This window comes from Vipera berus (genome assembly GCF_964194415.1).
Source record: "Vipera berus genome assembly, chromosome: Z".
Lineage (NCBI taxonomy): Eukaryota > Metazoa > Chordata > Lepidosauria > Squamata > Viperidae > Vipera > Vipera berus.
The window spans coordinates 84,971,380-84,985,985 of record NC_138205.1 but is presented as its reverse complement, the minus strand read 5'-3'; the positions used below and the strand labels follow the sequence as shown (position 1 = coordinate 84,985,985).

The 14,606-nt window shown below is 37.8% G+C and overlaps 1 protein-coding gene across 1 annotated transcript in view; it reads right to left on the bottom strand.

Moving 5' to 3' along the window:
* NEK10 (NIMA related kinase 10) overlaps positions 1 to 14,606 on the bottom strand; it is a 166,281-nt gene that overhangs the window by 134,934 nt on the left and 16,741 nt on the right. The window contains exons 8-11 of the mRNA XM_081345079.1: positions 11,526 to 11,567; positions 4,864 to 4,942; positions 4,177 to 4,244; positions 1,792 to 1,871 (exon numbers count right to left, since the gene is read on the bottom strand). Of these exons, the coding sequence (XP_081201205.1) occupies positions 1,792 to 1,871; positions 4,177 to 4,244; positions 4,864 to 4,942; positions 11,526 to 11,567 (269 nt within the window). The remainder of the gene's footprint in view (positions 1 to 1,791; positions 1,872 to 4,176; positions 4,245 to 4,863; positions 4,943 to 11,525; positions 11,568 to 14,606) is intronic.

Genomic DNA, 14,606 nt, shown 5'->3' with positions numbered 1-14,606 from the left:
TTGCTTAATGGCTGCCATAAAATAGTCATTAAATTGAGTCCAGTCAAATGTGTGCCTTGACTTACAAATGTCACAACCTAAAATTGAAATTCCGTTCCCCAAAGCTGTCATAAACTGAGGATACCTGTATTCTACTTAAACAGTGTAGTGAGACCAATACAAATAAGTAAACAAACAAAGAAATGCCCCTGACAGTAGCCTACACTAGTTCAATAATGCATCTTAATAAAGTAATTCTAATTTGTTTCAAATAAGCTGGTTTATATTAGAACAAAAAAAGAGATACTAGATTGCCTAGCATTATCTACCAATTTATTCATACATTTGAAGTATGACAAAAGTATATACTTAGTATAGTCTATCCCCCTCACTCCACTATAGTAACATTATGCATAGTGCAGAAAAGGAGTTAGAAATAAAAATCCAAAGAAATTAAGATAGAGTGAACCAGTAATATTTAATAGCATATACACCAAACCATTCTCTGTATCTTTCCAGCTTTTTACTCTTCAAGTCATCCATGATTCTACCACGTTTTCCACTACTTCATATATTATGTTTCATTCTTTAAAAGTGTCCTCTCTCTCTTCTCTCAGGAACTAGCAACTTCAACTGCAACTTTTTCCTGTTCTTTGTGACCCATTTGCTTTTCTTTCATTTATTCATTCAGTCCTCATTTCATTGTCCCTACAGGTAATCCCTGACTTAAGACCTTAATGGAAACTGCTGTTTCTATCATAAGTTGTGATGGTCGTAAGTCAAGACACCCATGTAACTAACCTGATTTTATTGCTTTATTTGCAGTGGTCATTAAGCAAAAGGCATGGCCATTAAGTGAATGCAATATTGTTAAGTAAATGCTGCAGTAATGAAGCAATTCCATGTATTCCTATGGCCATTTTTTGCTAGAAACTGTCCAAAAAGGCCAGAAATCATCACAAATCACAGCAAATAACAGAAAGGTAAATCAATTGCCAAGCACCCAATGCAGTCATGTGACTATGTGGGTATATATGCAACTGTCAGAAGTCTGGAATCAGGTCATAGGTAGCTTTTGAGGGGTTTGTTATAACTCTGACAAGTCACTAAGTGACTGTTAAGCATGGGTTACCTGTATACAATTAAACTATGTCAATGTACTTTATTCACCCTAGACATTCAATTTTGAATTCAATCCATATTCACTCATCTCAGTTTCATTCTTTACTCTTTCCCTTATTTTATTCCTATATTTAATTGACAAAAATTATAAATACATACAGTATCTGAACTAAAAGCAGATTAAGAAAATATTGCCACAAAACATATGAATAACATCTTACTGTAGATTCTTTGATGTGTAACTGAATATATAAATTATACTCACTGGAAGGAATATTTAGTATGATATGAAAATTGCTTGTTACAGTTTTGTATTTGAAAATTTTCATTTGATGTTGTAATCAACAATCAATATAACTTATTTATTTAAGCATTAATTCACTTAATTACATAAATAAAAATGCACTTCAGTCATTTCTATAAAAGTCTGGCCATGTAAGTATATGTATACGTATATATGCAAGCTGGGATAATGTGTTTTGTGTGCACTTGTCTGCATATATTTATATATACAGGCATGTTAGTGTCTGGAAGTACAACATGGCACCTGACACAGTCTCCAAAGGACAAACATGCCTCCATTAGAACATCAGAAATAAACACAAAATAAATTTATTTGTCATAATCATTAAAAGTAAGATGTCATGATAAATGAAAGGGATAATACAAAGCCACGAAACTGAAGCTTACCTTTCTGCCAAGCTAGTGAGAGCAAGCAATGAACCTACAAGCACATTATTTTCTCTAGTTCCTAGTAAATTAATCAAAGTCTGCAAAATCAAGAAGGAAAAAAGTTGAAAATGTTAATCTAGAAGCTATAATTAAAATCTGCATACTTCTTACACAATAACATTAGAAACTGAAAAAGTTCTAAAATAATCTAGCAAACTAATTTCGGTATTTCAAGAAGTAAACCCAAACCTCTGTACTGCTTTGAGTCATATTAGAAAAAGGAAAGAATACATTTCCCACACACGTAAGTAACAAACAGTGTATAAAACTGAGAATTATCATCAGGCTTGGTTCATGCTTAAATAAAACAGTATCAGATCTGCTTCCTATTATATGCTGAGATGTGTTTGTTTGTTTAGCTAAGAAGTACATGATCTTGATGGGAGGATGGCTTATTGTTTCCCAAGCACATGTCCATATGCTTCTGCTTGTACTTCAAGTAGTCCAGTTGTTATGCTCTGGAAGTGACATTTCCAGCTGTGTGGATGTCGCTTAAGGGGTATCTTCCCTTCTGAGTATTGCTGTCAGCCATAAAAAGTAGAATGTAAGAGTAAGAATGATACAACCACTTCACCTACTGTATATGGTAAAGTATACAAAGCATATAAATCATCCTGGAACAGAGACAGAAGACATGGAAAGTGGCTCTGACTGAATGTAATAGAAATCTGGCTTGTAATAATTCTACATCAGTGATGCTGTTAGTCCTCAAAGTAGATCAAATCAAGAAACAGATGCAACATGTTTGACAAATCTGGATTTTGTGTTGGTAATGGAAAAATTAAACTTTGGTTTTGGTTTTGAGGATTAGATAGGTTTGTTATAGAAATGGCTAGTACATATTACTGTGTAAAAGTAAAAACTTGAGGTTGTAATGTTATCTTCTACTGTACTAAAAGGTAGGGCTGAAAGTGAAAAGGCAGTATATTTCATTCCAAAATGTTGAATGATTTCTTCACCTTACTTATAACTTAGGTAACAAAGATGCTGTTATTATACCTTATATCAAAGCCTGACAGAGATTTTCTTTCTTCCCCTCTTATATAAAAGAGAATCAAGAGGAAGCTATATTTTTTTCTTTATTTCTATCTATCTGGGCTAGGCTGATGTTTACATAAGCCACTGAATTCCAAATACATCTCTGTACCTCTTTACATTCTTACATTGGCCCCCTTCTCTAGAACAGCTATTTTTGGAACAAGTTTCCTAATCCTAATTTAATAGTACAGTAATTTTCACGAATTAAGGTAAATATATGTGTCCCAGGATAATGTTGCAAGATCCAATCTGGGTTGGTCAACAGGACCAGAGGTTTACCCTTCTGAGCTTTCAGGCTTGTGCTGGAGCCCATCCTCAGGGAACTTCTGAACTACTGGAATGTGTGCTTTAAGCTATTCTATGAGTCGTATTTATGCGGTACCTTTCTATTGGTTGATTGGTGTGTTAATGGCCAGCAATTGGCTGTTATTTCCTTGTACGCCAAGTCCTCGGCTCCTAAGCACTTGATAAGCTGAAGGTCAATCAGCACTCATATTGACTGATAAGTGGTCCATTTCCCAGGCTTCAATCATTTCTCTGGCTATCTTTGTACCTGCACGACCAACAGTAGCTGCAAAATTGAATGTTTGTCCCTGTTCATTGCAATGTGAGGCTACTAATGAGTTCAGGTCTCCTTGTCTGTTTACTTGTGTTCTTGCAATCTGGTAGTTAGCTTCCTCCCCATCTGTCTTACATAATCACAGGGACAATCTGTGCAAGAAATCCTGCAGATTACATTAGAAGTATCTGCCACCTCGAAGTAATCTTTGCAATGCATGATTTGTCCTCATATTGTAGCCTCTGGGCGGTGTGTGATGCCCACTTGCAGATCTCAGAAGCTGTGGTTCTATGGCTTATGAAATGTTTTTGATATATGTGTGCCATATAGTTGATCTTGTACCTTCTTTCTTCCTTTCTCTCCTTTGTCTGTTGCACAAGCTTCTTGTAATAAATGTGTGTGGGTATCCATTTTATCCAATTTGTTCATGTATGTACCTTCTGTCCAGTTCTTTAGCTTGCTGGGTACTACAGTGGGTTCTCACCCTGCCATATAGTGTGCCAGCCATTTAGCCAGTCATCAGAAATCAGAATGATGGTCACATAGTAGAGCAGTAGAGAGAAGTTCCCTAAGGATGGGCTCCAGCATGAGACCTAAAGCTCGGAAGAGTAAACTTCTAGTCCTGGTGACCGAACTAGATTGGATCTTGCAGTAATTTTCATTTGATCCTATTTTTAATCTAAACCTAAAAACAAAACAATAAATTTCAAAGAAACTGATTAGTTTCTTTTCATTAATTCATTTACCTTATGTGCTCCACTGGCTGTAACCCATTCTCTTTGATCTTTAACAGCTGAAAGTTTCTGAATAATATCTGTGAATTAAAGAAACTGAATAAAATATATGCCTCTCATATAAAATTCTTAATCTGAATAATTTTGAAGAAAAAAGTTCATGGTATATATACAAAATAGCAATCTGTTTCAGAACTTAATAGATTCTGAGACATGATTTTGAAGATTCAGTGTCAGACTTAAGATTCTAAATGTGATATCTGCAGGAATGGGGATGTTTAAAATATCAAGATGAACATAAACCTGTAAGAACTTGCCAATTTTAACATAAATTAGAGCATTTTTAAAAAATGGATAGAAATTTAATCACATAGGTGCAGTCCTTTTTTGACCCTCCCATGTGGCTATCATTTAAATACATTAAAACAAATGGTGAAGTATGTTAAGCCATGTTTAAATTAGTGTGACCTCATTATCCCTGACTAAGTGAAATTCTATGGTTTTACTGGATTAAATTGAAGCAGGTTTAACTTTGGTATTCCTTTAAGATTAGCAATCTCATTTGTTTATTTAGTGTTAATTGCTGTGTTAAAGCAACTGCAATATCAGAAATCTTAGTTATTTCAACTAACATTCAAACTTTCTATTTTACAATTTTACTACTTCATTTTAGTGGAAGCTATTTTACTTAAAACTTACATATCATGTTGACTAATTTGTCTATATTATGTTGCTCCTCTCCATAGGCAAGATAATCATTTGTTACTGTTTCCATATACTGTAAATGATAAAACAATTAAAATATATTACCAAGAGGTTATGATAACATTTTATAACATATGTGCTCCCAAACTGTAAATGGTGTACTTTTTCACAACATACCACATACTACTACTACTACTACTACTACTACTACTACTACTACTACTACTAATAATAATAATAATAATAATAATAATAATAATAATAATAATACAAAAATAAAACAAAATTTACATTATTATGACATTGAGGTTGCAAGGAAAAAAAGCATTCATACAAAACATTTATCAGGTTTCAAACTATGGCTTGGTAATACCACCCAGAATAGCTGGAAATTTAACTCTTCCTTCTCTTTTACTTCTTTCCTGGCACTTAGGCACTTATTCAATTCTTAGTTTAACAGAAACTCTTAGACACAATTCCAATGGATCAGAAATTTTACTGCATACAAGGAATTTAGAATGTTTGAAATATATATGAGGATATTGGTAGTTCATATTTTAATGTTATTGTCTTTCCCTTCCAGCTTTCTAAGTTAATAATTTCTTGATAGTTTGCTTGATGGCCATTAACTAACTTAATGTAATAATTCTGTATTTTTGGCAACTGCTGGTTCCCACCTCATCAGCCCTTTTTCATACAGTCTATAAGATTTAAATCCTGGCATCTGAAAGTAGGACTGGAAAAGACTGATCTAAAAGCCTGGACAATTGTTTTTCTGTAATTTTATCTTTCATGGGGAAGAATTCATTGGAGAAAGCAATTATATTTGGAAGTATTAGTACCATGTTTCCCTGAAAGTAAGGCCTAGCCAGAAAATTAAGACCTAACTTGATTTTGGGGGGTGGGCCTAATATAAGACCTACCCCAAAAATAAGCCCTAGTTTTATTGCAAGGCACACACCTAAAAATAAAGCTAGGGTGGTGGTGGGGGGTGGAGCTGTCCCACGTGCCCGCACCCACTTACCTTGCAGCCAGGCCTCTCCTCGCCGGCCCACTTCTTCTGCGGTGTCTTTTGCAGCCAGACCTGCATTTCTTAGTCACAGGCCTCTCCAGAAGGCCACTGCAGCCAAAAACCGAGCTATGGATTCAATCCATAGCTCAGTTCTGCAAGACCTCTGCACCTGAGAACCGAGCTATGGATTAATTCCATAGCTCGATACTCGGCTGCATAAGCCTTAGGTGCAAAATGCTGCCACCTGCAGAATGAAGCAGTTCCTTCGGCCAGAAGAAGTGGACCGGCTGGGTGGGGCTGTCGGTGCCAGAGCTGAGTATAAAAGACATCCCCCGAAAATAAGACCTGGTACCTTTTTTGGAGACAAAAAACACCAAAACAAGACCCTATCTTATTTTCGGGGAAACATGGTAGTAAAAGGAAATCAGGCAAAGAACATGGTAGCTGGACACCACCAAAGCTGTCATCAACCAGAGCAGAGAAAAACTCAAAGAACTAATGCAAGATCAAAAGATGTGGAGAGACCTGGCCTACAGAATTGCTAAGACTTGCACTATACTGAATGGATAACACAAAATTATAAACTTTAGATCAGGGGTGGTCAATTAATTTTTCCAAGGGAAAATTAGAAAGCGTGATGCTGTGAAGGGCCAATGTCACCCTGGTCCTGCAGCTACCCCACCCATGCCACTGATGCTGCACTGATCTTTTGCCCTCTACCAACACCACCTTGCCCACCCCTTTGCTACTACCCCACTACCCCACCCCCAACGCCCTGCCCCCAATCATCAATGTCACAGGCCAGAGGTGGCTTGCAAAATACCCAGGTCTGCTTTACATGATTGTAAACTTGACAGATCAATCCTATTGGTCTAACATCCCCAACATGATGATGACAAGGAGCTTTTTCTTTTTTACATAATTTACAGTATATCCAACTTTCTGTTAGTTTGAAATAATAAAATGATTGGGAATTACTATCAGCCCATGCTGTGGAATGTTACTAATTGCCTATTTTGTGAGTTTCCATAATGTTCTTCAAATTCTGAATGTTCACTATGCATTAAAATATTTAGTGATCTTTGCATTACAGGTGAAACTCGAAAAATTAGAATATCGTGCAAAAGTTCATTTATTTCAGTAATGCAACTTAAAAGGGGAAACTAATATATGAGATAGACTCATTACATGCAAAGCAAGATAGTTCAAGCCGTGATTTGTCATAATTGTGATGATTATGGCTTACAGCTCATGAAAACCCCAAATCCAATATCTCAGTAAATTAGAATATTGTGAAAAGGTGCAGTATTCTAGGCTCAAAGTGTCCCACTCTAATCAGCTAATTAAGCCATAACACCTGCAAAGGGTTCCTGAGCCTTTAAATGGTCTCTCAGTCTGGTTCAGTAGGAATCACAATCATGGGAAAGACTGCTGACCTGACAGTTGTGCAGAAAACCATCATTGACACCCTCCATAAGGAGGGAAAGCCTCAAAAGATAACTGCAAAAGAAGTTGGATGTTCCCAAAGTGCTGTATCAAAGCACATTAATAGAAAGTTATGTGGAAGGGAAAAGTGTAAAAGAAAAAGTGGTCCAAAGTCCTCTTTTCTGATGAGAGCAACTTTTGCATCTCATTTGGAAACCAAGGACCCAGAGTCTGGAGGAAGAATGGAGAGGCACACACTGCAAGATGCTTGAAGTACAGTGTGAAGTTTCCACAGTCTGTGTTGATTTGGGGAGCCATGCCATCTGCTGGTGTTGGCCCACTGTGCTTCATTAAGTCCAGGGTCAACACAGCCATCTACCAGGAGATTTTGGAGCACTTCATGCTTCCTTCCACAGACAAGCTTTATGGGGATGCTGACTTCATTTTCCAGCAGGACGTGGCACCTGCCCACACTGCCAAAAGCACCAAAACCTGGTTCAATGACCGTGGGATTACTGTGCTTGATTGGCCAGCAAACTCGCCTGACCTGAACCCCATAGAGAATCTATGGGACATTGCCAAGAGAAAGATGAGAGACATGAGACCGAACAATGCAGAAGAGCTGAAGGCCGCTATTGAAGCATCCTGGTCTTCCATAACACCTCAGCAGTGCCACAGGCTGATAGCTTCCATGCCACGCAGCATTGAGGCAGTAATTGCTGCAAAAGGGGCCCAAACCAAGTACTGAGTACATATGCATGCTTATACTTTTCAGAGGTCTGATATTGTTCTATGTACGCTCCTTGTTTTATTGATTGCATGTAATATTCTAATTTTCTGAGATTGTGGATTTGGGGTTTTCATGAGCTGTACGCCATAATCAGGGCTTTTTTTGTCATAGAACGCTCAGAACGGAGTTCCGGCACCTTTTTTGGATAGAACCTTGTAGGGTAGGAAAGGCAGGTTGTATGACATGTGTGAGTTCCGGCACCTTTTTCTTTTACAAAAAAAGCACTGGTCATAATCATCACAATTATGACAAATCATGCCTTGAACTATCTTGCTTTGCATGTAATGAGTCTATCTCATATATTAGTTTCCCCTTTTAAGTTGTATTACTGAAATAAATGAACTTTTGCACGATATTCTAATTTTTTGAGTTTCACCTGTAGATCAATACTGAGCTTGTCTGACTTCAACACAATCCAACAATAATATGATACAGATCTCATCACTCTAATAGGAACATAAAATATAGAAAACTGATGGCAGAAAAAGACCTAGTGGTCCATCAAGTCTGCCCTTTGAGGTTTCTTTAAAAAAATATTTAGTTATTAAATAAATGGCTCGTATGGTTAGAATGCTGGGTTGACAATCTGCAAACCTGCGTTCGAGACCCGAATACTGCTGTGTGGTGGGGTGAACTCCCATCATTCGCTCCACTCCTGCAGTTCAAAATGGTACAAATGCAAGTAGATAAATAGGTACCAATTTGGATGTCCCCGAGCAATGGTGATATCACTGGCTAATCCTTTCAAACCAGAAACACCTCAGAGCTTCCAAGATAAATATGAAGATTTTTAATTTTTAATTGTTTTATCTTTATTTTTTTCTGGATGATTTTACATGTGCTTATCCCAAACACATTAAAACTTAGTTACTGATGAATGACTCATTATCTAACTTACTATCTCCACTTGGTTCCAAGCTTCCATTACTCTTTTTGTGAAGTAATACTTTCTAACATTACTTTTGAACTTTCCTCCTGTTGGCTTGAGGTTATGCCCCAGTGTTCTTGATTTTTGCTTAATATTGAAAATAATATATTTAGATGTTTCAATCACATCCCCCCTATCCCTTCTGTCCTCAAAGCTATACATATTCAGTTCCTCCAATCTCTCCTGATATGTTTTGACCCTCAGACCTTGCATCATATTTGTTGCCTGTCTCTGGACTCACTCAGTCTTATTAATATCTTTAAGTGGTGTCATGCCTTCATGTGAGCCTGAATCTGTGGAGGAAAATGAACTGGAACCGGACCTTATGGAGGCCGAGAGAGAGGTGTCTGTGGCTTCAGAGGAATGTGGGGAAGAGCAGGCCGAGGCAGGCCAGGGCCTTTCAGGATTGGAACAGGAGGAACAGGAGAGGCAGAGTTCAGGCGATGAGCAAGGGCCACCCCCACCTGATCCTAGAGCACGGAGAGTGGAGAAAAGGAGGGAACAATACAGGCAGGCTCAATTACTCTGGAGGAGAGTGTCACACCCTTCTCCACAAAGAACACCTGGAGAGTGAGATTTAAAGAGATGCTGTGGGGAGGGGCATTTGTCAGGAACAAACACTGATTCCTTGGAGGGTTGTGTATTGTTGCTGATCTCTTGTTCTGTGACTTCTGTTTGGAAACCTGGAAACTCTGACTATTGGACTGACTGACCATGTTGCTTGAATGTTTAAAGACCTCGGACTGTATTTTGGATTCTCTCTTTTGAAAACTGCTCAGGCAAGCTTGGATTCAAACAGACTCAATAAGTTTATATTTTCTTCCTTGTTATATCTATGGCTTTGAGTACTTTCTTATGCTAATCAGACTGTATTTGAGTTGGCTGAAAGGGGGGGGGGCATGTGTGTTCTTTTGTTGGAGGCTTGCCAGCAAGTGTGGGAGCATTTAGGGAAAATTTGGAGCAATAAAACAACTGTTTGAATTGCCAGCTGACTGCATTGCCTCTTTGCTGTGCCCTGGGTCATCACAAGTGGCATCTCCAGAACTGAGCACAGCATTCCAAATAGGTTCTGACTAAAGACCTCATTTTTCCTGCTAGTGACCCCTTAGTGATGCATCCCAAAATTGTTTTTGCCTTCAGAGCTGCCTGGACACAGTTTATTCATTTGCAATTATTTACTATGAGCACACCTAAATCCTTTTCGTCTGTTGTTCTAACTCTAACCCACAACACCGTATTCTGCCAGAGGATTCTTTTTCCCCAAGTGCATGATCTTATATTTAGACAGTGAACTGCAGTCTCTACATTTTTTTACCAATTTTCTAGCAATGCCCAATTGTTTCCCATGTTACCCCAAACTACTATAGCCAAAATTTTGCAAACCCAACAAATATCATAAAATTATAATGGGATTTCTTAATACGATTTCAGGCAAGAATAGTTGGTGTCCTGTAATAATGAATGATTTCTAGGGGAATAATATTACTGAATTAGCTTTCACAATCTTGTGGGGTTTTGGCAGTTTAATTTTCAAATTTATCTTACTGATTTTAGAGGATGTCATCATTGCCATTGCATGTCATCAGTATAACACAGGAAAAAGTTGCTAATTTCTGCCACAAATCAAAACTGGTTTAGGAGAAGAGTATATCTGTAATATGGCAGCTTATTAGTTTGCTTCTTATTATCATGTCCCCCTTTTTCCCTTATAAAGAGATTATCATTTTTTAACCTCTGTCATTATCGAAAAATACAAAAACTGCTGTGTGTTATAAAAATGAAACCCAACAGAAAATATTAAGCTCACTACAGTATACAACCATAGTACATTTATAAAAAAATACCATCTTCTTCCAAGAAATATTATAGTTGTAGCAGTAGTAGTTTCCTTAACCATACACAGACTAAAAATTAACACCAAGTTATTTTATACCAAATAATAGCAGGGATTGAGCATTTTGACCCTTTGGATAGTTTGGCATTTTTTAATTTCTTCTTCATTGTTTAATGGAATACAGTCCTGGTCCTGGGAATAGGAAAGGGAGGAACAAATAATTAAAGTAGTTTCATAAAAGATAACTCAAGAACCTTTCCAGTTTGATGTTAGCCTTTTAAGGTAAGTGAGGTCCAAAAAGAGGAATAGCAGGATTTCAGAAATGTTTCCTTATTGTTGCTGGGTATCAAACAGAATCTTGAAAGCCTTTCAGAATTTTACTCTATTACATTTTATACCAAACAAAATTCCCCTTTAACAATTCATTCATCCCTTTCCCATTCCCAGTTCTACATTTAGATTTTATCAATATTTTCATCTTTGCTTATCTGTTGTTTTTTTTGATTATCTCAAAAGCTGAACAGCCTTTGTTTAGTGGTCCCTTGAAAACAGGAAATTATTTATGTATTTGTTTGTGTTATTAAATGTATTTGCCACCTATTTCGCTGTGGGGCTACTCTTTTGAACACAATGTATAAAAACAATCATTTTTTTGGAAAAACTTTACCTGTGCTAAACTGTCAATTCCACCTAGATTGTGAAGAACTTCCTAAAGAAGAGAAAACAAAAGTAAGTATGTCAAATGTATTTCCAATTCTATGTACTATTTTATTAGGTTGAGCAGGAAATATATGTCTGTCCTGCCAATTAAAGAGTTCCATCTGGCAGGACCCAGACAGCATGCCTTTATTGCTGTGGCCCCTGCCCTCTAGAACATCATTTCACCTGAGATGAGATTGATTTCATCCCTACTTGTCCTCTGAAAAGTCCCTAAAACATGTTTTTTTCCACCAGCCTTGGGGATCCCATGATGAACATGCACGATGGCTCTGTGATGTCAAGTGCCTGTTGTTTTGCATTCTTGGATTTTGTCACGGGTTATGACTCAGACACTGACTTTTACTTTGAAGAAGTCACTCCAGCATAATCTGTGGAGTACGAGCATCAGAAGATGCAAAGCCAAAGAGCAGTTAAATACTAATGATATAGGTCCTTTATGCCCCAGCACCCAACGAGTACAGAGAAGAGGAGAGCAGAGACATTCCATCAGGTGTCTTACCAAGAAGGCAATAAATATCTTGATACTGGCAGTTGGCTGCAGCCTGATTTAAGAGGCAGTTCTGCAGAAAACAACCATCTCATATATGGCTTTTTATAACCTTTGTATGATTCTGTCTGTGAAATTATGACCTTTGGATTGGTTGAGAACTATGACCTGGCTCTTTGAATCTTGGACTATTTTGTACTATTCTCTTACATCACCATCACCATCATCATTATCAGTTGGAAGGGGCCTTGTAGGTCTTCTAATCCAAACCCCTGTACCAAAGGGCCTATACCATTTTGGATAAATGGATGTTCATTCTCTTCTTAAAAGCCTCCAGTGATGGAGCACCCACAACTTCTGTAGGAAAGCCATTCCACTGGCTGATTGTTCTCATTGTCAAGAAATTTCTCCTTAGTTCTAGGTTGGTTCTCTCCTTGATTAATTTCTATCTGTTGTTTCTCATCTTGCCTTCTGGTGCTCTGGAACCTGTACACTTGGTTTTTCTTCCCTAAGTGCAAAATCTTCTTTTTCTCTACACTGAATTTATTTTGTTAGATAGGACCTGTGTTCAAGTTTGTCAAGATCCATCTGGATCTTGGGCCTATCTTCTGGGATGTTGGCTATTCCTACCTATTTGGCATCATCTGCGAATTTGATGAGTTCCTCTTCTATTCCCTCATCTAAATCATTTATGAAGACATTGAAGAATACTGGGTCTAAAACAGAACCTTGGGGTGACTCACTGCTTACTTCCCTCCATCTAGAAGCAATGTAATTCCATTAAGCACTGCATATTGAGTGCGGTTTGTCAGTCAGTTACAAATCCATCTGATGGTGATGCTGTCTATCCCACATTTTTCCAGCTTATCAAGAAGTAGGTTGTGGCCCACTTTGTCAAATGTCTTACTGAAATCCAAGTATACTCCTGTTACCAGCTCCTATTAGCAGCAAACCATTTAGGCAAGTGTCTGTCAGCTACTGTTTTAGTTTGCATACCTTGACTGTTACTTCTTTGACCTTGAGTAAACTGAACTCATCTGGCTCTTCTTGACCTCTTGGGAACTTTTTATATCATTGACAATTGTATCTTTTTAATCTGACTTAGGGAATTGAGGGTGAGTGGCACAGTTCTGTACTGGTTCACCTCCTTCCTCTGAGGATGATCTCAACTGATATTGATATGAAACAAAAGGTCCAAGATCACAGCCCTGCTTTGTGGGGTGTTGCAGGGCTTGGGGCTTTTTCTGCACCTTTTTAATTTTTATGCCAAACAGATGATTTGATCATATATCACCATGGCACAAAATATCATCAGTATGCTGATGACACCCAGTTATATATCTCTGTCCTGGGCAAAGTGAGTGACGGTGTGGAAATTCTTTTGTGATACTTGGAGGCTGTGGGGAATAGACTTCAACTGAACCCTGGTAAGGTAGAGTGACTGTGGGTATGCCCGCCTGTATCTGGGTGTTTATCATTTTTTATCTTGGATGGTGTTCACTACCCCAGACTGATTCAGTGCATGATCTGGGCTCCTGGACATGGCTCTAGCTCAAAGAACAATTATCAGCTGTGGCTGAGAGCCTTTGTTCAACTTAATGTTGTGAGCCCACTGAGCTCTTTCCTGAGTAAGGAGGCTCTTTGCTTGATCACTCATGTCCTGATCATCTCCCATTTGGACCATTGTAATAAGCTCTACACGGAGCTACCCTTGAAAAGTATCCGGAAGCTTTAGGTGATACAGAATGCAGCTGCACAAGCAATGTTGGTTGCCCAAAGAATGACACATGTAATACTTTTGCTGCATAAGCTTCACTGAGTAGTATTTTGCTCCCAGGTCCAATTCAAGGTGTTGTTATGATCTTTGAAGTCCTATATGCACAGGGCCAGGTTATCTATAGAACTGTGTTCTTCCTGTTACATCATCCTGTTTCACTTGGTCAGGCAGGGAGGATATGTTGCAGACATGTCAGTAAAAGAATTCCAACTGGTTGGGTCCAAGAAGAGAGTTACCCCCATCGTCTGGAACACTCTCTCCCAGGGATGAGATGGGCCCCTACTCTCTTGGCCTTTCAGAAAGATTTAAAAACATGGCTCTGCTTTCTTGCTTTAGGCTTTCAGCCAACCCTGTAGCTGGTTACTGCCTGAAAGCCCTGCCCTTGCCTTTTAATTAATTTTTAATGTTGAATTTTAATAAACTTTGCCTCTTTTTTAATTTTATATACTATTTCATGTTTTAATATGTTATTTGTACACCAGAGTCCATCTATGAGAGAAATGAGTGGTTTCAAAATTTGATCAATAAATAATAAATACATAAAATTGTGTGAGTCAGTATCTGAAACCAGTAGAACAGGAGGTTTTTTAAAAATTATTTCAGTCTTTCATGATTTTAAATGTTATTAGGTTTGTATGCCACCTAATAACACTCTCATGTTTTTAAAGATAGGATAAATACATTTTCAAGGAATTGCCTGTGTGAGGAAACAAATTTTTGGAGAAGTGGGAGCATATTAGCAAGGCAGAAACATAGAAGGAATG